Consider the following 24563-nt stretch of genomic DNA (forward strand, 5'->3'; position numbering starts at 1 on the left):
CAGACTCCCAGCAAGGCTACACTGGAACAGCTCAGAGCCAGACTCCCAGCAAGGCTACACTGGAACAGATCAGAGCCAGACTCCCAGCAAGGCTACACTAGAACAGATCAGAGCCAGACTCCCAGCAAGGCTACACTGGAACAGCTCAGAGCCAGACTCCCAGCAAGGCTACACTGGAACAGCTCAGAGCCAGACTCCCAGCAAGGCTACACTAGAACAGCTCAGAGCCAGACTCCCAGCAAGGCTACACTAGAACAGATCAGAGCCAGATTCCCAGCAAGGCTACACTGGAACAGCTCAGAGCCAGACTCCCAGCAAGGCTACAATGTAACAGCTCAAAACCAGACTCTCAGCTCCAAGGTCTTAGCTATCAAGACTACTGAAGGGCTGCTCGGTCCATCTATCCCAAGCGCCCTACACAAGTACAGGTTCCAACTCTTCAGTTCCCAGGACTGAACCTGTCCACCCCAGATGCTTTGTCTGTGTCTTTTCTCTCTTCCCAGACTCCAGGCCCCAGTCTCATGTTGAGATACTTACGACCCCTGTTAGAGATTTCCCCTTCACCATGTCCACAAACTGGACTGCGATTTCCTCCCCACAGCGGCTCTGGGCCTCCTTGGTGCTGGCACCCAGGTGGGGACAACTGATGACATTCTCGTGGTCCACTAAGGCCCGGTCCCGTGGTGGCTCCTGCCCAGAGAGATATCTCTAAGTTGGTTATGAACTGGCTATACACCCACCCTCTGCTGTTGTTCATTCCCACTGAACTTTGAGAATTGCAAACATGAGGATCCCAGCAGACAATGCAAAGATACTGATGGCAGAAAATGCATTATTAGGAAGTTGGTCCTACACACAGTGGAGCTTGTGACAGAGTTGAGAGAACCAGAAACACAAACCAAAACACTGTGCACCCTTGGCTGGGAATATCCCAGTGCTGTGGGGCTTTAGAGGAGGCCAGTGACTTGCCACTGCTAGAACCCGCATTCAAACCAAGGTCCACGCTCTTTTCCCTGGGACCACACCCAGGAACCTGGATGCCGAGATAACATCTCTGAGGAAAGGGCCAACAGGCCTGGTGAAATGTATACTCAGCACTCTGTATGCTGAGGCTGAACCTTTGAACAAGCTGGGAGAAGAGTACACTCTGGGGACTTAGGAAGAATACTGTCATCAGTCCTGGGCTTCTGAGCCTCCCTGGGAAGGGAAGAGGAAAAGAGGAAAGCTAATGGGTACCAGGCAGGCCATCCATCTCCTTGGCCATATGGCTGATTTAAGTCAAGTATCAGGAGTGAAACACTAACTCTCTCTTTCTTCCCCAAGTCATCAATACGGCAACAGCCTGACCAGGTAGGGGTACTATTAAACAGTTTAACCAGGAATGGATCCTATTTAGAACCCCAGTTTTGCAGAGGACAGCACAGTGGAAAGGCCTCTTCAAAGCCACAGCTATGATCTTGTCAGCACAGTTTTCTCCATGCCAGAGGCAGTGAGCTCCTGTCCTTAAAGATGGCGCACTGTCTTGCCGGAAGCCTCTCTGCTCCTCCCTCACCTTTCCCCTCTGACCCGACAGAGGCTGCAAATACTTACTTCTGTAAACACATCCAGTGCAGCCCCAGCACACTGACCAGACTGCAGGGCTCGAAGCAGGGCACCTTCATCCACAATGCCTCCTCGAGCACAGTTCACCACTCGCACGCCTTTCTTGCATTGGGCAAAGGTGCTGTCATTCAGCAAGCCTGGAAGAAAGAGGAGACATTGCCTTTTATGATGGCTCCTGACCCCTTCACTTAGCACAGGTCCCCAGAGTCACATCTCCCCAGAGGCCCCTTTCTGCTTGTTCTCACTTCTGTCTTCCTAGATGCTCTGGGATAATAGTCTTTGTTGTACTGGATGTGAGTTAGAGTCAAGAAGTTTAGGAGATGATGGTGCTTCGAGTGGGGCCTACAATCAAATGCCCTGCGGGGGGGCCCATGAAGCCGCTACCTGGGTTGCCAGTCCTACTATGTCAGTCTATTTAGACACCTGGGCTTTTCCAGCGAGCTCATCCCTCCTCCATCTGAGGCAAGGACTTGTGACAAAGTGTCATCATGTTCAGTAGGCTCCCAGGAAGTTCCCTCTCTATACTTGCTGGATGGTGTCTGCAGAAAATCCACACTGAAAGCCTACCTGTGGTGGAGGGCAGGAGTGGGGTATGGACAGTTATGAAATCACAGAGAGGCCAGATCTCCTCCAGTGGCAGTTGCTGAACACCAAAGGAGGCCGCGACTTCAGGAGAAATGATGGGGTCATAGCCTATAGTCTGGTCAGAGGTGAGAGAAGGAAGAGGCATCTTAATACCAATATTGTCATTATCGGTAATTGCACCATGAGTAACTGACACCACACGAAGCTTAACAGAATCCCCTAGTGTAGTTCTCAGAACAGTACAGTGTGCTTGGTCTACTCCCCAGAGGGCTGTAGAAGGCCAGTACTGTACTCCCCTAGGCCAGTGGAAGGAGGCTTGCAGAACCAGGAGGGAGCACAGCCAGAGCAAAGGGGAGGAGGCTGCCTGTCACCAAGCTCCAGAGCCCCAAGCAAATACAGGAGAAGCTCATGTGGGCTGGACCAAGTGGATCTCAGAAGCCCTGAGACAGAAGAGCTGGTGAGGGAGGGCACTCCCGTGATGTACTGGCTGGTTTTGTGTGACAACTTGACACAGGTTGGAGTTATCACAGAGAAGGGAGTTTCAGTTAGGGAAGTGCCTCCATGAGATCCAGCTGTGGGGCATTTTCTCAATTAGTAATCAAGGGGGTAGGGCCCCTTGTGGGTGGTGCCATCCCTGGGCTGGAAGTTTTGGGTTCTATAAGAGAGCAGGCTGAGCAAGCCAGGGGAAGCAAGCCAGTAAGGAACATCTCTCCATGGCCTCTGCATCAGCTCCTGCTTCCTGACCTGCTTGAGTTCCAGTCCTGACTTCCTTTGTGATAAACAGCAATGTGAAAGTAAGCCAAATAAATCCTTTTCTCCCCAACTTGCTTCATGGTCATGATGTTTGTGCAGGAATATAAACCCTGACTAAGACACATGATGCCCCGGGAAACAGAAGACAGGCTGGTAGTAGCTGTAAGGCCTAGGACTGACTCTAGAGAGGGCAGCATCCATGGGATCAAATGAGAAACTAAGAGATGCCATTAGAAAGAAGGGTGAGGTACTAGGTAGGGCTGACGTTACCAGGTGGAAGACCCTTCTCTCTGAATTTGGTTTAGTGAGACTTAAAATGCCCCTAGTTTTGAAATATCCTAGATTACACAATATGCAGAGCTTAAAGTCTCAACTCACACTAAAGATCCAGTGACCAATGGCAAATTTTTTAATGTGGCATGTCAGTCTCATGAAACTGGTTCAGTGACACCACCTGTCAGAGATGAGAAATGGAAATCGGGTGGGGCAAAGTTCAGATGCTCCACAGCTGACTAAGGCAAGCTGGTAACAGCAATACTATGTAACATTTACTGTGCCCGGTGCTTTGCTGTTGTCCTTGTTGTTTTTAAAGTCTAGGCTTGCCTTACAGTTGAAATCTTCCTGCCTCAGCCTTTGAAGTGCTAGGATTATAGACTTGTGCTACCAGGCCTGGCCGTGAGGCTCTCCTCTGCCTCATACCTGATAATATTTCCCTGTGTTAGTGGAGAGAAACCAAGGCAGTCGTCACTTGCTGGCGTCACACTCTGGCCTCGGGGCCTGGTCTTCTAGTGCCCATACTCCTCCCAGGAAGGCAGAAAGGTGGGATAAGCATTGTCCAACAGAGACAATCGGCTCCTCCTGACTCTGGGCCAAGGGAGGGGATGGAGAATCCATGCTACACACACACCCACATGTACCGCTCCCCCTCCCCACACACATACCTCATGAGAGAACGGAGTTGAATGAGATGAAACCCAGTATCAGAGACAATTTCAAGGAAGAATCATTGAAGTCTCAGAAAGAGCTATGACCTCAGTTATATTATCCCCCATAAGCAGCCAGGCAGATTCAGAAAGCAGGCAGGTGGGGTTTATAATAGCAAAGACCTAAGTACCCTTGCCTGATCAACCCAGAAGGCCTCCCTACCAAGCTCGGCTTTTGTCTGAGATTCTAACTATGGGGGAAGGGGCTCAGGAACCACAAGTCACAAAGGCCCTGATGTCCTTGGGAAGGAAGGGGTATAGTCAATCCATTGGGGCAGGTGTGCATGCTGCAACTAAGAGATGTGGCTGGAGCCAGGAGTCCTTTCTCAGATGCTGCTAGCTGTCGGGAGTGTTAGGCTCCTCTAGATGGGTGAGGACCCTGACACAAAGAGCTATGGGAGAGATGACCGCCACCCACTCCTCTAGCATTCACTAACGTAAATATATTCTGAGAGAAAAGAAACTTCCCTTAATCCTTTAAGGATGTTCCTAGAGGACTTGGGTGTAAGTAAGAACAGGGAGGGAATGAGGCCCCATCTTTGAGCAGTTGCTACTTCTGCAGAGAAGAGTGGTACCCATCCCCTTCCTGTGCTTCTATGTAGAGAGATCATCTTATATATTGTATGGATGCCTCACCTGTCAAAAAAGCTTATGGCAAGAAATAGAGGTGGGCCATCAAGAGGAGAAAGAATTCTGGGAGAGAAGAAGTAAGCAGGGGTGGGGGTTGGGGGATACGGAAGCCCAATGGATACACGGTACCTGTCTTAGTCAGGGTTTCTGTTCCTGCACAAATGTCATGACCAAGAAGCAAGTTGGGGAGGAAAGGGTTTATTCAGCTTACTTCCACATTGTTGTTTATCACCGATGGAACTCAAGCAGATCAGGAAGCAGGAGCTGATGCAGAAGCCATGGAGGGATGTTCCTTACTGGCTTGCTTGAGTTCCAGTCCTGAGTTCCTTTGGTGATAAACAACAATGTGGAAGTAAGCTGAATAAACACTTTCCTCCCCAACTTGCTTCTTGGTCATGGCGTTTGTGCAGGAATAGAAACCCTGACTAAGACAAATTGGTACTAGAAGTTGGGTGAAGGCACGTCGGTCCCAGACCTCTGACAGCCAGGGAAAGCCTGCTCACTGTGCGGAGCCTCAGCTGTTCTTTATGACCCTTTCATGTCTTCAAATCAGTACCACCTGGGTGACTCTTACTTATTACCAAGTCCTGCTGCAGCACAAGGTACAACCTTGGCTATCTCTGGAACACAGCCTCTTTGTGCTCTCAGAAAACACTTCCCAGAAGATGTCATCTGAGTGATGCTGGTCTCTTCTTAATCACTGATAATTTCTTAGCTCCAGCTAACCAGCATCAATAGTCCCAGCAATGCAAAGTTTTCGCTTTAGTAGTTCTGGTATCTTGTTAATCACAGCTGATACTTCAGCCCCAGGTAACCAAAAACACAGAATCTTCACAATCAAAATAACATGGCCCTGATAAGAGTCTTTAATCTTCCCTCTGAAATTTTACAAGCCAGGCCTCCATCTTCTGCACTGTTCTCAACATGATCTTCCAAGCTCCTACAGAACATCCCACAGAGTTCTTAACAACCAGTGGCTCTTCTAGCTCAAAGTTCCAAAGTCCTTCCAAAGTCCTCCCCAAAACATGGTCAGGTTGTCATAGGAATACCCCACTATGCTGGTACCAATTTGTCTTAGTCAGGGTTTCTATTGCTGCACAAGCATCATGACCAAGAAGCAAGTTGGGGAGGAAAGGGTTTATTTAGCTTACTTCCAAATTGCTGTGGCAGGGGAAGAGAACTCAACTATTCATCAAGAAGTCAGGACTGGAACTCAAGCAAGCCAGTAAGGAACATCCCTCCATGTCCTCTGCATTAGCTCCTGCTTCCTGACAGCAGTGTGGATAAACCCTTTCCTCCACAACTTGCTTCTTGGTCATGATGCTTGTGCAGCAATAGAAACCCTGACTAAGACAGTACCTGAACACAGGTAACCAGCCACATGGCAAAATGTAGGTTAAAATAAATGGGTATCTTTAGTTATGATCAATCTAGTCAGAGTAGAGCCTAGTTATATGGCTAAGGTAGTTGTAAAATATAATTTGAGTCTGAGTCTTCTTTCTGGGAGCCTAGGGCTGGGAGGCAGGACTTGTAGTCCTCTACTACATGGTGCATGAATCACTTAAAATTAGGGACTACAAACCCTACCTTACAATAATAGAAAGACTTCTTTTTTACACATAGAGCTTCTGGGAAAGGAAGAACGCTAATGGTTTGGATAAGTTAATCAACACTTTGGAGCCACATTTTGCATCATTAGCCTTGTTCATAAGTAAAACTAAGGAGCTCTCTTCTCCCATCCAAGCCACCAGCGAAGGCAAGAAAAAAAAAAAAAAACCGGCACTGCCTCTCATGGCCCCGTAAAGACCACAGCACAGAGCATGAAGAGCTTGTGGGTTTGGAGGGCCTAATCAGACATTATTATCATCCACTGATGGAGCCTGCTCATTTCTGTATCGAGGAGAAGGAAACGCCCAGGGGGAGAGAGAGAATTCTGGGCCTCATCCTCACAATTTGTCTTTGTGTGCTGGTGCCAACGAAGACCAGAACAATGGCCCCGTTCATCTCTAATCCAGATGAATTTGTCTTCTCATATGCAGTGAGGAGTAGAAAAGAACACCAGAGACCACAAAGCCCCGTGTGACTGATCAGCTCCCAGTGCTCCGTTCCACGCTCAGGGACCAAGGCAGGGTTTCGGAGCTCCGGGCTCACAGCCAGACCCACTGTCTCTGCTGTGTCAGCAGGAACCTGGGGTGAGGGGAGGAGGCTGGGAAAGGAGAGGCCAGAGAGCAGGGGCTCAGCTTCTTTGTCACAGAGAGATAAGAGTTTCTTCCTCACTTACCTGAGGGCAACTGCCAGGAACAGGTCTGGTTGGGAGAAGCCTGGCTCCTGTTTTTCACTAGTGATAACTAGGGCATAAAGGAGCTGAAATGACCCAGAGTTCTCACACTAGGGGACTGTGCTGACAAAAGCAGATGGAAGAACATCAGGCTGATAGGCCTGCCAGGTTCCTACATGTCCAGAAAAGGCGTGGCTGTCCTGTACAGAAGCTGGGGAGCATGCTGATTGGTTTTTTTGTTTGTTTGTTTGTTTTTGTCAACTCGATACAAACCTAGAGACATCTGGGAAGAGGTGATCTTAACTGACAAAAATCCCTCCATAAGATTAGTCTTAGGGAAGACTGTGGGATATTGTCTTAATTAATGGCACTAGGGGAGAGGCCAGTTCGCTGTGGTTATGCCACCTCTGTGCACGTGGTCCTGGGTGGTGTAAGAAAGTAGTCTGAGCAAGCCTGAGCTGTACTCCTGGGTTGCCTTAGTTCCTGCCTTGGGATCCTGCTTCTAGGTTCCTGCCCCGACTTCCCTGTTAAATGAAATGCCCGCCCCTCAAGTTGTTATTGGCCATGGTGTTTTAACTAAGACATGTTTCCTCAAGGGTCCCAGTGCCACCTTGCTGGTGTGACAGAGGGCAGAGCTGGGAGGCTCCTCTTCTAGCTCCAGGGCTCTGCTGGCTCCACAGGGGATGGAGAAATGAAACCTTGAAGTTTAAGGGGCTCCAAGGCAGAGCTGGTCAGAACATGTCTTTCTCCTTCCTCATAGCTGTGTTTGAGCATTGGAACTCTTTCTGCCACCTCAATGGATTTTACACAGAAACTTAACAAAACGTCACCTCAAAGTTGCTTAGGTGAAGGCCCAAAGTCCACCTCCATCTCTCCCCAACCCCTCCTCCTTCAGCGCCCCCACAGCTCTTCCCGGCCCCCTCCTCACTCCTCCTGCCTGTGTCTATCCCATTTCACCTTTGCTGAACCTGGGGCTGGGTATGAAGGTCACTGTTCCAGGACAGTTAACAATTCTAGGTGCTGGCAGTGAAATGGTGTGGTGGCAAAGGCCGTTCCCTGCCAAGGCAGACCACCAGTGTTTGATCTCCAGCACCCACATGGTGGAGAGACAGAACCAACTCCCTCAGGCTGCCCTCTAACTTCTACATACACCATGACACATACACATTCATATGCACACACAATTTTTAAAAAATGTAAAAATTTTGAAATAAAATGGCAGTAATTTTTTTCTGGGATGAGAGCTACCTTAGCTAGAGAGTGTCTATCATTTGCGCAGCTGAGCCGTGGTCTCCTAGGGATTTAAAGTGGGCCGTGTGTGGAAACAGCGTGACCCTGGAAGCCAGGACAACCCTAGTGAAGTAAGAACTATGACTTCTGGTCTTATTGTCTTAAGCCTGTCCATGACCTTGCTGAGCCTCAGTTTCCCGTGACCATGGCAACTGACACGGCAGACCTTAGGAAACAGGCTGGCCAGGAAAGACCAGTGACAGCTGGGGCCACAGATGCTGAGGTCAAGATTTATCACAACACTGGCCACAAAGACATAACTAAGAGATGCTGATGGGCTCCCCATGGGGTTACTGGCAAGGAAGTACTCAGTTCCAAGTTCCAAGCTGGCTTGGACCGGATCGCACATCCTTAGGGATATGCCAGCATGAACAAGTTGTGTCAATAACTACGGTCTGTTATTTAGCCACACAGTGAGGAAAAGTTCCAGTTAACAGCAGAGTGGAATCAATGCCTCTTCAATGCTGCTAATGTCATATTGCCTTTTCCAGACACAACACTATAAGCCACAATTCATTGGTTTTGCAAAGAATCTCCCCCCACCCCCGCCGCCAACCCCAAAGCCCAAACCTGTCTAGTAGCCTTTTGGAGACTCCCCTGCCCCCATACAGACAGTAGGATATATTCTAACTAAACTTCTTGTCAGGATGCCCAGCTATCCCAGCTTTTCCATGCCCTCTAGGCCTTAATTCTTTATACTTGAGGCAGGATCCCAGTATGCAGACCAGGCTAACCTTGAATTCTTGACCCTTCCTCAGTTTCCTGAATGACAGACATGCTCCACCCCGGCTTAATTCTAACTCCCTCTCCTTGCTTTCAGGCATCCACAAACAACGTACGGTACAGGTTGTTGGATGGTGGGCAGGACAGAGCTCTGAGTCATCATGAACAGCTTTCCTCCATCCTGAAAAGGCCCCACCTGGACCTTACACCAATCTCTCTAACAGGGCTAGCAAGCCCACGGGATGCAGTCCATCCCTGTGGGAATTACAGAAAGGCCTTGGCTGAAACCTCAGTGTCTATCACTGGTGGAATGGCCAATAAAAAAACAGTAATCCATACCACAGCATTCCACACACAAGTTTAAAAACATAGTAGGTCCAGTTATATTTTTACTGTAACACCATATGCAACACTGTGTCCTACATGGGGCCTACAAGCTTCTCTGGGCATAGTGCACATTCCACGCACATGCAGAGAATGCAGTCTGACGGGGGATGTATGCCAAAGCAGTGCTACTAAGAGGAGGCTTGTGTGTGTGTGTGTGTGGTGGGGGGGGCTGATTCAGAAGACACAATAATTTACTACATAGTTAAAACATCACTTTAAGGTGGGCATCCTGGAACACATCTGAATCTCAGCAGTTAGCAGACAAGGAGTCCTAAGTTCAAGGCTACCCTGGGTAATTCAGCCAGACCCTGTCTCAAGACAAAACAGTGAGAGGGGCTGATGATGTAGTTCAGCGGTCTATTGACCCATCAGCTCATGCAAGGCTTTGGGTTCCAAGACCCAGCATTCTAAAGCAATCAAAACTCCCACATTTATAAAGTCTAAAGGTAAAGAGGTGTGTTTAAGTCTCCATGTTCGACCAGATTAATTATTATTTCTATAGGGAACAACACTAGTTTGAAAATGAGCTTTAATAAGAAATTAATCATAGGGCTAGTGAGGTGGCTCAGCAGGCACAGGCACTTACGACCAAGGTAGACAACCTGAGTTGGATCCCCGGGACCCATACAATGGAAGGAGAGAACCAAGTCTCACAAACTTTATGTGCTTGCTTGCGTAAAGCCACAAAAATGTAATATAACTTCTTAATCTGACCATTGTTTCCTAATCTAGATACTTAGAACTGTGTTATCTTGCTGTCTTGTTATCTGTGTCTTCAAGGACACAGATAGGAGCTTGGATGGCGGAGAATCTCTTTTGTATCCTGAGATGACATTCACTAAAACCTGGGAACATTGCAGGGTGGTCGGCTGAGCGGGCGATCACTGAAGAGGCTTGGCAGGGGAGGACATTACAAGCCACATTTTAGGAGTTCACAAAGAATGTTTCAAAACCAAGGCAGGTAGGAGTGACCAAAAGCAGCCCCAAGTAAAGGTAACAATACCCCCAGAACCTTGGTAGAAGTTAAACATGGCTACCTATGCTGTGCATTCCTATCATCCCAGGACTCGGGAGGCTGAGGCAGGGGGATTATAAGTTTGAGGCTAGCCCGAACTACATTGTTAAATTTTATCCTAAACACATTCAAGCATATTGCGTATGACACTCTCAAAAGCTACAGACCAGCCCTGAGATGAACAGGCTCTAGATAGCTCTCTGACACAAACACAGGTCTGAGGAGTGTCTATCACTTCTTCACATTGATGCTCAAGGCCGCACATAGGTTTGGGAGCAGCTGGGCAGCATCGGGTGGCTGGGCAGGCTTCCCTCTCACCACCATTACTCTGGAAACAAAACGGGGCTCTTTGGGTGGATTCAGTAACTACCATGGCCTCCCAGTGTTAATGTTCAAAAGCTAGAGGAGTCTGGGTATTGATGCTACAAGGACAACGGGAACCATGGGGTGACTGAGAGCCTTACTGTCTGTCCCAAGCCACTGCACGTCAGCGAAATGCTTAGCTGAATTGGTTTCATGTATTTAGGATTGCTTGAGCTTTTAGGTCAGAATGCGTCATGGGATGATCTGATTAGTGTCAAAACAATTTGCTTATTATGTTTAACTAAAGCCTTCTGGCTGCTGTGTGACCATAATCCCTGTAATTCCCTTAACAATCACATTAAATATGGAATGCCCACTGCTATCCACTCAGCTGCCTTCAGCTCTCATGGCAGACAAGCATTAGTCACATTCATTTGTCATCCAGCCAGGAGATCCCTGGATCCCAGAGTTGGAAAAGAGAGGGTTGAAGTGACTTCTGAGACAGATATGAAGCTGTCTAGTAATTTCTCATATCAGGGCATGTAAACAAGCATGCATTTTAAAGAAAGGCTCTTGTTATGTAACCCAGGCTGGATTTGAACTCATGAACCACCTGCCAAAGTCTCCCAAATACTGAGATAACAAACATGTGACACTATGCCCATCTATCAGCACCTTTAAACCTTGCTGGGATAGTGAGAGAAATAGGAAAGACAGAAAAAGCATTTCTTGGCTATACATCTGTTTGTTTTTAAATTATCAGAGAGAGGAGACACAGAATAACTAGAAGGCCCTTGTAACACCACAAGAAAGGATGTGTGTCATGGAAGAACATTTGCTGGCCCATTGAGACTCAGGGCTATTGACACCCTCGAGTTGAGGGACCTGCATCAAGTATTCTCAGCTTTTGAGTTCCAATGTCCTCATGGAGAGATCAAAGTTCCTTTTCTCTCCGACTTTACTGCCTATTTAATAAGAAGCTCTAGAGAGCCACATACAACAAAGCCTTCAGTCTCTTCCACGCTTAGCCATCTCTTCCAATACTACTTCAGAAAGAACATGCCCAGGGTGTCTGGAAACCTCTTACCTTCATTCCAAAAGACTGCATTCGGGTGGCCACCTCTCTTCCGATTCTGCCTAGGCCAAGAATTCCCAGTGTCTTCCCATTCAGTTCAGTCCCCATGAACTGCAAGCGGAAAGGCAAAAGGCAAAGACGACCAAGTCAGGACCAAGAGTGGGGGGTTGGACCTTGAGCCTGCATGGGTGAGGTAAAGCGACAGCTCACCTTCTTCCGGTCCCATTTGCCATCTTTCATCGAAGCTGTCGCCTGGGGAATCTGCCTGCAAGAACACGTCAGGTTCAGTGGGTCACCCTACGGCCCAGGGGCAAAAGGTACATGGATAGCTCAGTGTAGCCGCCACCTATCCCCATCATTTTCCTGGGAACCACACAATGTGGGTGCAGGAACTCAGGTGCAGGGCCATCGTGGGTAAGGGAAGGCTGGGACAGTGAGAACATTGGTAGACTTGGGAACCATAGGACATCTGTCTCTAGCTGGGGCAAGAATCTTACGTGCTCCACCACCAAGGTACCAAGAAGAGTGAGTCAGTTTGGAAAGGTTTCTCCTATAAGCAGTGCTAGCCTTCCAAAGCTTACAGGGACAGATGCCTCCAAGACTCCTGTTTTGGTTCCTCTTCTGGACCACTCCTGATGGCTTCTCTTGTTATCAAGGGTCAGGTGATTAACCTTCCTTCTTAAACCCCAAGAGAGCTAATCTGAGGCAGGTGGGTACCATACCAACACAGCCCAGACCTTTCTACTCAGTCCTGAATGATCCTAATACTTCCGACACATCTACCCCCTGTCCTAAGTATTTCTGACCCGCACTCGCCATCACACCACAGACCATCTTTCTATTGACTCCCGTGCAAGTCTGAGTTGTCATGGTTTGCTTTCTGGATCAAACAGAAAACAAAGGCAGTTAGGGCAAAGCTAGGACTTAAACACAGACTGTGGGTAAAACACAGACTGTGGGACATGGCCCCATGACCACCTCTAGGAACAATGAAGAGCTGAAGAATGGTTCGTATTGTGCACCGTCTCTATGCAGGACTCTGAGAAGTGCTCGGGCCCACACCACTCATCTGAAGGAAGGAGCTCTCTCATTCATGCACACTGTAGGCACTCAGGCCTGGATTGCTGCCTGAAAAGCAGAACACCCACTGGCGTTCTGAGTCAGGTACTTCCTTCCTCATAAGGGACACGCGTCGTGGTTTACGCCCATCTTGGATGAGGGGGTATCAGCAAGGGATCCTGGGAGAGGGGGGAACCCTCTTCAAATTACAGTACTCTGCCTGCTCCTTTGGATAAGTTGACCCTGGCATTGGAGGGAAACTTCCTCGTTCTCAAACTTTCTCTTCACCCTCAGGGATGGGGGAATCAGAAAGCTGTGTTGAGGGAGACTTCGTTTACTCTGACAGGCAAACGTATCACTGAATTTAACAGCACAAGTTACACTAGGGCCCGCTGGGGCTTGTACAGTCCTCTCAGGACAGGCATGGCCCAGACATGCTGGGAGACCTTGGGGAACCTGCAAGCTGCGGCTCTTCTGCTGCATGTGCTGGGTTTTCTCTCCTCCCCTCCCTTCCAAGACCAGTGCAATGTTTGCAGTGCTAGGCAGGAATCTTGGGAGAAGGCAGAACAAAGGTTAACTCTCCCAGCAGGAGGGAGAAAGATAGAAAAGAGGTAACTTTTAAATCACAGCAGGTTTCAGGCCCCAGGCAAGCGTGCTGGCTGTCTGGGTCTTCAGAAGGGATTCAGAACAGCTTCAGCCCCTCTTTTTACTAGAAAGCCTGTGTCACAGACACACACACACACAAATGCCTACTAAGTGTCTCCTATCTGCCATACAACTGTCTGACTAGTTAGGATGTATTCACAGTATGTATTATGTGCTCACGCATCCCAGAACCCTGCTCCAGAAGAGCTCCCTGAGATAGGAGTCCACAGGTAGGCACATGGATGATAAGTGTGTTTAGTCCATGCATTACAATACAGGCCTAGAGAGGGGTTCTCAACCTTCCTAATGCTGCGACCCCCTCAGTACAGTTCCTCCTGTTGTGGTGACCTCCTCTAACCATAACATTTTTCTTGCTACTTCATAACTGTAATTGTGTTACTGTTCTGCATTGTACTGCAAATATTTTTTTGGAGATAGAGATTTGTCAAAGGGGTCACCACCCACAGGTTGAGAACCACTAGCCTAGAAGGGTGGGGTCAGCTGGATGCTGGAGACCATGGCTCAGCCGCCCCAACCAGAGTCAAGGGTTAACACAGAAAATCTCAATGCTTAACACGTTAGCAGAGGAACCTGGACACACATGGTACTTAAGGTTGTAGAGCACAGAGAGCATCCTCAGAGGTTTAGGGACTAGAGAAGGCACAGCACATGTGAGTGTGAGGAGAGAGTGTAGGAGAGTGTGTGCATTCTCTATGAGCTTGCTGTTACCATCTGTGATGGTTCATATATGCATGGCCCCATTAGGAGGTGTGGTCTTGTTGGAGTAGAGGTGTCCCTGTGGGCATGGGCTTAAGACCCTCAACCTAGTTGCCTAGAAGTCAGTCTTCCACCAGCAGCCTTCAGATGAAGATGAACTCTCAGCTCTGCCTGTACCATGCCAGACTAGATGCTGCCATGTTCCCACCTTGATGATAATGGACTGAACCTCTGAACCTATAAGCTGGCCCCAAATAAATGTTGTGCTTTTTAAGACTTGCCTTGGTCATGGTGTCTGTTCACAGCAGTACAACCCAAACTAAGACAGAAGTTGGTACTAGGGACTGGGGCACTGCTGTGATAGGTCTGACCATGCTTCTGTTTGGAAGAATGTGGATTTGGGGACTTTAGATTTGGAAAGCCATGGAATGCTTTAAGTGGGGCTTACTGGGCTATCCTAGTAGGAATAGGAAAGACTTTGTTGCTGCCACTGTACTTGGTAATGTGTAAGAATCACCAAGGTGGTACTGGTTTTGAAAGCATGAAGGGGTCATAAAGAGCAACTAAGGCTTGGCACTGTGAGAAGCCATGGAAGGCCATTGGTGAAGGTGTAGCCTCAGTTATTGTTGATGGCCCAGGACTAAAGAGGTCATACAAAGGATTTGAGGCTTGGTACCATTAAGAGAGCTTATGAGAGACTATTGATGAAGCCTATTTGCAGCAGAAAACTCCAGGGAATTGGAGATGCCAGTACCATGGGATGATCACCAAGAACAGCAGCAGCAGTAGAATGGGTTAACCTGAGCTACAGAAGGCAGAGCTGGAGAAGTGATCTAAGCCTTTTGGAGGAGCCCAAAAGATCAGTACGGATCCCAGAAACTGAAACAAGAAGCTGTAACATTGAAGTTGCCTTGGAGACCCCAAGATGTTCGAGATGCCAGAGCCATGGGCTATCTGCTGAGGAAAGCTGCTCATAGGGAATGGAGCCAGCCTAGGAAAAGAAGGTTGTTGCAGTCAACAAAGATGAAAAAGGAGTTGGAGATCTGAAGACCGCTTTGACATCAGACATGGAGATGCAGAGTTTGGAGTTTGCCCAGCTGGTTTCCTGTTCTTTGGATTTTTAACATTGTTGAGATTGCTATAGACTATGGAGACTTTGGAAGTTGGACTAAATGTACTTTTTTATTATGCTATATGGCTAGATAGGGTCCCCATAGACTCATGTGTTTGAACAAGCTTATACGGGCCAGGGAGTAGAATGTGATGGTTTGTATATGCTTGGCCCAGGGAGTGACACTATTAGAAGGTGTGGCCTTGGAGTAGGTGTGTCACTGTGGGCTTAGGACCATCATTCTAGCTGCCTAGAAGTCAGTCTTCCACTAGCAGCCTTCACATGAAGATGTAGAACTCTCAGCTTCTCCTGCACCATGCCTGCCTAGATGCTGCCATGCTCCCACCTTAATGATAGTGGACTGAATCTCTGAACCTGTAAGCCAGTTCCAATTCAGTGATGTCTTTTTATAAGACTTGCCTTGGTCATGGTGTCTGTTCACAGTAGGAAAACCCTAACTAAGACACCATCCATCCTCCCATGCAAACTTCCAAGCAACCAGAGAAGGTACATTGCGTCGGCACCCTGCAGAACTCCAGACTGAGACACCTGTACCTCTTTCCTAGGTCTGTTGGCTTGTCAGGTGGTAATTATCGACCTACCGGAATGCGGCTGGGTCTGACTTACCTGGCCAGGCACATGATCATCCCACAGGTGAGTTCCGCAGCACTGAGGCTGTTTCCGTTGGGGGTGCTAGAGACCCAAAAGAAGAGATGTCAGTGGGCCCAGGCAAACCCAGTGTTCTACACTTCAGGCCCCGAGCTCCCATTCTGGCCTCTCTGCTGCTCTGCTGCTCTAAGAACCAGGCTGCCTTGGCCTCCTGTTCTGAGGCAGAGGCCCCCCCTCAGGCAAACACAAGGCAGGGCAATACCTGATGGAAAGATGGAAGGGTAGTTTGGCCCAGTTCTCTTTCATTTCAGGGCCTGTCCATCTACAATCTCCTGTGACTCTTCCTTGCCCGAGCCTCTGAGCAAAGTCTACCACACTCAGGTGAGCCTGCTGCGGGGTAAGCCTCCTGGGGTCCCCTCACCTGGGCCATATTAAGAATGAAGCTCCTGCCAGGCGGTGGTGGCGCACGCCTTTAATCCCAGCACTTGGGAGGCAGAGGCAGGCGGATTTCTGAGTTCGAGGCCAGCCTGGTCTACAGAGTGAGTTCCAGGACAGCCAGGGCTACACAGAGAAACCCTGTCTCCAAAAAAAAAAAAAAAAAAAAAAAGGATGAAGCTCTTGTTTTTATCTCTACCTGTTTGGTTTCTTCTTTTAACTCAACAAATTTCAAACTGAGAAAAAGCCCCCCTTTCCTCAAAACACAACAAACCAAACGAACAAAGCAAGCAACAACCAAAAAACCCCAAAAAAACAAAAAACAAAAAAACCAGGGAATTTCTGGCCTGGCTCTGATGGAACGGAGAATAATGATGACAATTCCAAAGCCTACCACACATTTATTTAAACCTTCTGTTTCTTCTACAGGGTATGCTCATCTGTAGAAATGAAGGTTACAGAGTTATGAGACTCTCTGAAAGCCAAAAGGACTGTAAGAGCTTGTCTCTGTACAGGACAACAGAGCTTCCAGCTCTTCCCTCAGCAAGTAGCCAGGGTGTGGACAGAAGTGGGGCTGGCGGCCTGTGTCAGGACCACAGAGTAGGTAGGGTGGGTTATCCTTTAACGTTTCCACCATCAGGTACTGACCTCTGTCAGTCATTCTGTCAATTAACCCCTACCCTCCTGGGGGGAGGTGAGGCAGGTCAGGACTCAGAGTCAGCAAAGTGGACTGGCAACGACTATATTACCAGGCTTCTAACTCAGGCAGTAGCCTGCTGGTCATGATCTTTGCCCCTGGGATTCTATAAACACAGTGCCGATAGGGACCCCTCTCCTCTGGCAGGCCCAGAGTGCTAGAAGAGAAACTGGGATCTTCACTTCAGACTGGTTCAGGGAAATGAAGGAAAGAGACAAAACGGGAGGTCACTCCATCAAGAAAGCGTGTGCATCTGTACAGGGTGCAAGACTACTGAGCTAGCAAAAAAGAACAAAAGAGCCATGCTGGAGCAGGAAACCAGGGAAACCTCACCTACACTCCTCTGGTTCCTACACTGCGCTGCAGATGTGCAAGCACTACAAGAGGGTGAGCTCCACAACCCTGAGATTGCAGGCAGCTTCAGCCTCGCCTTCACAGCCTTGGCACAACCACACTGCTGAACTCTGTCACCATCACAGGGACCCCATTCCTAGCTCAGACAGGCTCTCATTTCAAGCATCTCTTCCCCTCTTTGTATCGGTCTCCACACCCACCCTCAGCTTGTACAACTTACTTCATGACGAGGATGCCCTTCCTCGTGGCAGCCTCCAGATCCACATTGTCCACGCCTGTACCAGCCCTACCCACCACTTGGAGCTTCTCTGCTGCATTGATGACATCAGCAGTGACCTTAGTAGCCGACCGGACAATAAGGCCTTCACAGTCCTGGGCAGAGGAAGACAATCCTGGGTTCACAGAGTTGTTCTGTAAGATACCTGAGGCCCCTGGTGCGTTCCTAGTGGTCATGAATGCCCCCTCACAGGCAGGTCTGGCTTCCTTTTTTTTTTTTTTAAGATTTGTATATGAGTACACACTGTAGTTGTACAGATAGTTGTGAGCCTTCATCTGGTTGTTGGGAATTGACTTTTAGGACCTCTGCTCATTCTGGGTCGGCCCCGCTTGCTCAGTCTCTGCTCGCTCCGGCCCAAAGATTAATTTATTACTCTTATAAATAAGTATACTGTAGCTGTCTTCAGATGTACCAGAAGAGAGCGTCAGATCTCATTACGGGTGGTTGTGAGCCACCATGTGGTTGCTGGGATTTGAATTCAGGTCAGGACTTACCCGCTTGAATTCGGTGCTCTTACTCAGTGAGCCATCTCACCAGTTCCAGGTCTGGCTTCTTCACACACTTTAGGGTAATGTGGACATTTGAGAGCAGTTGTAAGACATGAGTACCTGTCAGTACACTCTAGCTATAGCATCAGCTTGCTGGCTCTAGGCATATGATTAATCTTCCCATAGATAGTGCTCCAATAAGGACCTAGAGCCAGAGGATAACCCATCCTGACAGTACCTCAGTGTGACTAGACACATGCCCTAGTCAACTCTGTACACACTAACATTCCTTGCCTCATGGGTAAATTCCAAAGAAGGAACAGCAACTTCTGTCTACTCATCATCGGTCTGGCCTGCATCCCCTAAGCTGCATCCCTTATCACAGAGAGATTCAGGTTCCAGCCTCAGGTATGTGAGAAGGAAACGGGATAGGCAGGTCTGGCACTTGGCCCTGTTCCACATCACTTCCTCCATTGGACACTGACCTGCCGAAGAGCAGAGGCGGGACCTAATTTCACTCCTTGAGCCCCTCCCCAGGCACATGGAAGGAAGATAGCTGTAAATGCTGGCTGGCTGAATAAGTAAGCAAAATGGAAGGCAATGCCTGCTGATAGGAAAATGGTTCTTGAGACCCCACAGGAAGGGAGAGGGAAGAGCTGTGAGCCTAAGAGTCTGGGCCCTGGGGTGAGGCCCACGCCACCTGGGATGGAGGAAGGAGTGTGGAGTAGTTACAAGCTGAGAGAACAGAGCTATTTTATCTCTGCTGGAAAAAGAGAGGTGAATGAAACACGGGTTACCCAAAGAGAATTTAGGCTGGGGGAGGGGTGGCTTAAATACTGGAGTGGACGATGGATTTGCTCAGGAGCAGTTGTAGAATCTACAGCAATGACAGAATTCAAGGTCAGGCCAGGGCACAAGAGACCTTGCCTTAAAAAAAAAATGGGGTGGGGGGGTGAAAAAGAGAAAGGAAGGAAGGGAAAAAGAAATGAGAAAAACCAACAAGAATGGTTCTAGAATCAGTTCTCTGGAGCAGTTCAGGCTTGAGGCATCCTCCTGGGTGGGGCTGTGCCTGCAGGGAGAGCTCCGGCAGGCCCCCTGAAGGTGGCTGTTGTTGACAGAACAGAGTAGGAGACTCCAAAAAATAAATAAATAAATAAATAAATAAATAAATAAATAAATAATTCATAAATATCTCAAGCCTTGTTTTGCAAATGAGAATCACATACCCAACCACGTTCCCTTTCCCCCCCAAGCCAAAGTCAGCTCTGTTAACCTTCACTACCCCGCCCTACCTCCCTGTTCTTCTTTTCCTTCTGGCTAGGTCACTGGCAGGTCTGATGACCAAGAAACCACCCAGATCTTAAAGTTCAGTGACAGATATACCAACATCTGCCAACACTTTCCCTAGTGGTACAGCTAGTACCAGCTTGGACCAAGAGGTGAACTAAAGAAATTTAAAGCACCTGAGGTGGGGGGGGAAACGTATACTGGGTTTTCTTAAGATCTTAGAATGACAAAGGCTTTTATAACAAAGATACACATCCCAGAAATCCTAAGAAAATGGCTATATTCTAAATTTAAACCTCTATATTAAAAAATGTCTTATAAAAGGAATTAAAGGAAGATGGTCTTTTTTTTTTTTTTTTTTTTTTTTTCCGAGACAGGGTTTCTCTGTGTAGCCCTAGCTGTCCTGGAACTCACTCTGTAGACCAGGCTGACCTCAAACTCAGTAATCCGCCTGCCTCTGCTTCCCAAGTGCTGGGATTAAAGGCATGCGCCACCACTGCCAGGCTGGTAAGGTAGATGGTCTTGATCTGGGAAGAAAATCCCATACATTGCCAAAAATGAGCACTTTTCTCAAAAATCTTTTAAAGAAAAAGAACTAAATAAAGCAAGCATGAACATATCGGCCAGTAATGCACAGACCTGTGCCAGGACCTTCAACCCATGAATGTAAGGGGAGAGAGTGGGGTCACCTGGATGTAGGGGCTCACTGCTATAAGCCTTGCTTGTGGGAGGAGTCTGAGGATTGCCACAGATTCAAGCGGGTGAGATGGCTCAGCTGGAAAACAATAGCAACAAAAAAAACATTTGTTGCACAATCCTGAGATCCTGTACCCAAGGATCCCTCAGAGGAAGGAAAAACTGACCTCTGAAGGTTGTACCCTGCCTCTCCCCTGCACCCCCAATCTCTCACACACAGGGAGATAGGGAGAGGGGATCCATTTCCTCTCTTCTCTGATCCTAAGCCCAGGTCCTGCCCTGTTCAGGTAACTTGCCCAATCATACTGCTCTGGGGGATTCCCCACAGGAAACAGCAGCTGCAGAGAGCACAGGGACTTCAACTGCCTGCTTCTCAGACAGCCCCTAGACAGCCCCTAAGCACAACGGCAATAACAGTGCTGCTTTTTCCCTGGCTGAGTCTGCTTTGAGGACCCTCACCCTGGAACTATACTTTCCACCCACCAGTCCCAGGCAGCTTTTGACACTGATGAACCTTTACCGTATCCAGTAAGACTGACACAGACATACTTCCAAAGCTGGTTATGTCCTAAGGGCCCAGGACCTACATTAGAGCCAACACCGGTCAGAATTTGCTGGCTTCCAAAGCAACAAACAACATACAACATCAACTATATGCCACTTCCTCAGCTTATTCACTACAAACTTATTGAGGTCACCAGCCACCCCCACTCTGTGCTGAGCCCTCCAGACCCCTGCATTCCTAAACACCATTCGCCCCTTCCCTAGGACCATAGCTCATCCCTCAAAGACTCCTCCAGGGTGTTCCTCCCCTGCTCTACTTGCACAAACCACTGAACCCAATGTTCACACCTAACAAAATCCCTAATATAGTACTGGGATTAGAACGCTCTCTGTCATGCATGATGCATACCTGTAATCCCAGGACTCTATCCCTGTGCTCCAACCCTGGGGAAGAGGCAGAATTACATTCTAGGCTCTCAAAATCAAATCCTACCATTACCCCACCACCCACCCCAGCACCTGCTTTCTTCTCTTGCGCTCACCAAGTGGGAATACAAGCACCTTGATACAAATACCTCCATGGTCTTTGCCTAGAATTTCATCTGGAACGCATACTCTCCACATTTGCCTACAAACTTTGCCATTCCCACTCCTAGGCTTCAGAGCTAGGAAGCAGCAGGCCACTGACCTGCTTGATTTATGGCTGTTCCAGAAAAACTGTGCTAGCTCACTGGAAACCTATCCCCACTCTTGTTCTTCAAGTTCACACATGCTTCCTTTCCCAAGAGGATATGCTAGCCTTGGCCTTGTGGCTAATTCTATTATTGCTAACACTTAGTGTATAGGGCACGTTAGGGAAGCTCTAGTGAGTCCCCTGTTGTAGGGTATGCCCTGGCTGGCCTGGGACTCATAGGGGTCTGTCTACCTGCCTCTGCCTTCTGAGTGCTGGGATAAAAGGCACGGAGGCAACACCCTCTGCCTGCCTGCCTCCCCCTCCCTCTTTCTTTGGTTTTTTGAAATGATCTTGCAGTGTGGCAATCTTGATGTTCCAGCTTCCCAAGTAGTAGGATTACCTGGGCTGTGTCATCACATCCAGAGCATGCTGTGGTGTGTATGAGTGTGTGTGTGTGTGTGTGTGTGTGTATGTGTGCTCACTTGGACAAAGTCCTTGACTTAAATAATAATGGTTGTGATAAAAGAAAAAGAAGCCCTCTTAACTTGCTCTAATTTGTGCCTTTGTACTCAAACATTCACACGTTCAAGAGCCCTCACACCCACTCCAACACAGGGAACTGAAACCCCACACATGAAATAAGACTCTACCAATATTATTGTGTCCCTACTGTTTTCCCTAACACCGATCATAACTCTCATGCCCCAGTGTGCTGTGACTTGATGATTGGTCTATCACTAGGGGAGAGAATGAATGGTAACATCTCCTTGGGCGTAGGGCAAGCAGCCTGCCCAGAATATGAAGTAGCAGAGGCCAGTTCCAGCAAGGGGAACCCTTGCTTCTTACTGCAAAGACTAAAATGGGGCCTGGTAGGAGACACTTTGCCAGACTACTCTGGCAAAGAGAGAGGGTGGAAATGTGGGTCCTTCTACGGGTTACCCAAGATTAGCTAATTGGCATTCTGAACTGGGTATTTTGCCAAGGCACAGTGAAGGCTGAGAGCTTCCCAAGGGACCAGCCAGCCACGTCAGCGGCACCTTCCTCCTCTTTCCTGCCAAGTGTCTCTACCGCTTGAAAGTGCCCTGCATGTCTAACACTGGACTCCCATCCCTACCCTTCAGGCCTGGCCTGCTCCTCACCCTCCTCACACCCCCTACTCCCACCCCTTTATTGGATATAACATTTGTCACTGTCCCTAGAAAGCAGCAAAGCCTGCTGCCACTGGTGGCCTGAAAGCCACTCTTACAACCGTCCTGCTCAGCCCACTGCTTAGATTTTAGAACCAAGGCCACTGTCACAGGACATGAGACGGATGCAATGGTTCCACTGGTACTATCTACTCTAAGAGTCAGGGCCTGAGCCACCAATAAAGACCACGACAACAATTCCTTCTCTGGACTTTCCATTCCCACAGGTTCCACTGTTTGTTGTCTCGGAACTGTCACCTGACCTGGGCCTTGTTCCCCAAGAAACCTACAACCCCCCCACCCCCCTTCTTTCCTTTTCTTGTCATGCTTTATAGATAGGGTCACATTCTGGAGTTCTGGCTGGTCACAGAGATACTTCTGACTCAGCCTCCTCGGTGCTAGGCATGAGTCAGCCAGCTCTTTTTCACTTTCCTTTTTCTTTTCGAGTCAGAGAGTCTCTGTGTAGTCCTGGTGGTCCTAGAACTCACGGAGATCCACCTGCCTTGCCTCTGCCTCCTGAGTGCTGGAATTAAAGGCATGTGCCATCTCCACCTAGCTCTTCCAAGGTTCTTAAAGACCGGGACTAGAAAAAGTCTGAGACTAAGGGCTGCTGGACACGTGGATATGAGCTCCGTACAGGAAAGGGATTGGGGGCGGGGCGGGGTCTTGGGAGAAACAGACAAGCGAGCTTAGAGAGTTTCCAGGGCTGCCAGAACAACCCGGCCTGGTGTCTCTGCGGTTTGAGGCCTCAGCCTGGGCAGGAGGAGCGGCACATTCTTCCTGGCAGCTGGCCCTAAACCGAGCACGTGGAACTTTGGGGGTGGAACAGGACAGCTTGGACGGAGACAGCATACCTGGATGGATTAGATCTGCAGGAAGGGGAGGAACTGAAGTATTCACAAAGCAGCCCCTTAGGTCTGAACAAAGTCCCCCGATTTACAAAAGCTTTTCAAATAAGTGAAAGAATTTTAAGTTTTAAAACGGTTAGAGGTTTGCTCCGAAGACTTCATAGAAGTAACCTGTCCCTATTGCGCTCGGGGCCGGATTCTGATGTAGTGAAGTCGGGCCTGATCAGAGATGAAGCCGATGGTGGAGGTTAGCTCTAGGCGGCGGGCCGCGTGGGCGGCGCGGGGCTCCGGCTGCACCCCCGGCCCGCCCCGAATCCCGCGAGCGCTCCCCGGAGGCCCAGGGCCCGGGAAAGAGCGCCAAGGTCTTGCATCAGACAAAAGGCGGTGCGAGTCCTCTGCCACAAATGCCAGGGGCAGAGCCAGCACCCCCTGCCCCCACCCCAGGAGTCTGCACTGGGCAGGGATGGGTCCCCGGTGCACTCGTCTCCGCGTGTAGCACCCGGAGCCGGGAGCTCGCAGCCTGGGTCGCCAGGAGCGAAAGCTCCGGAGAGATTCTGACATTCCGGAGAGGTTTTGGCATCCTGCAGGACCAGATGGAGCAGCTGCACTTTACAGCGCCGGCAAGAAACACGCGGTAGCAAAGAGCAGAAAAAGTTTGCATTCTGCAGCTCCAGGCTATTCGTTCCTCTCCGCCTTTCCTCCCTCCCAATGCTGGTCCCCAATCTCGGAAGGCCCGGGACCAACTGATAAAGATAGGGGAGGACAGCACTGGCACCGCTGCGGTCAGCCGGTTTGGCCATAAAGATGCCGGGTGACTTCGCTTGTGTCCGGCTCGCCTTACCTGGAGTTCAGCTATCAGCTCCTCCTTGCTCAAGTTCTGCTTCTCCACCACCTGCAGCCCTCCATCTTGCAGGATCTTCCGGCAGCATGGGTCCAGGCTGTCACTGATGAGTACTTTGCGCAGATTTGCGAAGGCCATTGCTAGAGCCAGGCCTTAGAATCAGTTGCTCTGGGTGGGCAGAAGCAGTTAGTTCAAGAAACTGCAGGCAGGGCTGGCTCCGGTGACTGGGCAGGGTTCTCGATCTCCCGCTCCCCCTTTATCCGGCCCCCTCCTCGCGCCAACAGTCTCCTTTTGATTGGTCAGAAATGCTTAAACTCTGCTGACTCCGCCTCCCCAGGCAGAGCCTCCCACACTTTTTTTTTTTTTAAATCCTACCCAGACGAATTTCTCCAGCAGTGAAGACGCCCTCACCTGCACCGGGTGAGCTTTAACACGCACAATTTATGCTGACTGGCTGTTTCATATCTGAAATAAACAGAAATACGCTGTCTCCGCGAGGGAACTAAATCTC

At 49.0% G+C, this 24563-nt stretch overlaps 1 protein-coding gene across 1 annotated transcript in view; it reads right to left on the reverse strand.

The window, feature by feature from the left end:
* Positions 1 to 24334, reverse strand: part of Phgdh (phosphoglycerate dehydrogenase) — a 30802-nt gene extending 6468 nt beyond the window's left edge. The window contains exons 1-8 of the mRNA XM_031374960.1: positions 24053 to 24334; positions 17472 to 17623; positions 15784 to 15849; positions 11835 to 11889; positions 11637 to 11735; positions 2170 to 2302; positions 1591 to 1739; positions 538 to 690 (exon numbers count right to left, since the gene is read on the reverse strand). Of these exons, the coding sequence (XP_031230820.1) occupies positions 538 to 690; positions 1591 to 1739; positions 2170 to 2302; positions 11637 to 11735; positions 11835 to 11889; positions 15784 to 15849; positions 17472 to 17623; positions 24053 to 24190 (945 nt within the window). The 5' untranslated portion in view covers positions 24191 to 24334. The remainder of the gene's footprint in view (positions 1 to 537; positions 691 to 1590; positions 1740 to 2169; positions 2303 to 11636; positions 11736 to 11834; positions 11890 to 15783; positions 15850 to 17471; positions 17624 to 24052) is intronic.
* Positions 24335 to 24563: the final 229 nt, after the last annotated feature.

This window comes from Mastomys coucha, unplaced genomic scaffold, assembly GCF_008632895.1.
Source record: "Mastomys coucha isolate ucsf_1 unplaced genomic scaffold, UCSF_Mcou_1 pScaffold16, whole genome shotgun sequence".
NCBI classification, from domain to species: domain Eukaryota; kingdom Metazoa; phylum Chordata; class Mammalia; order Rodentia; family Muridae; genus Mastomys; species Mastomys coucha.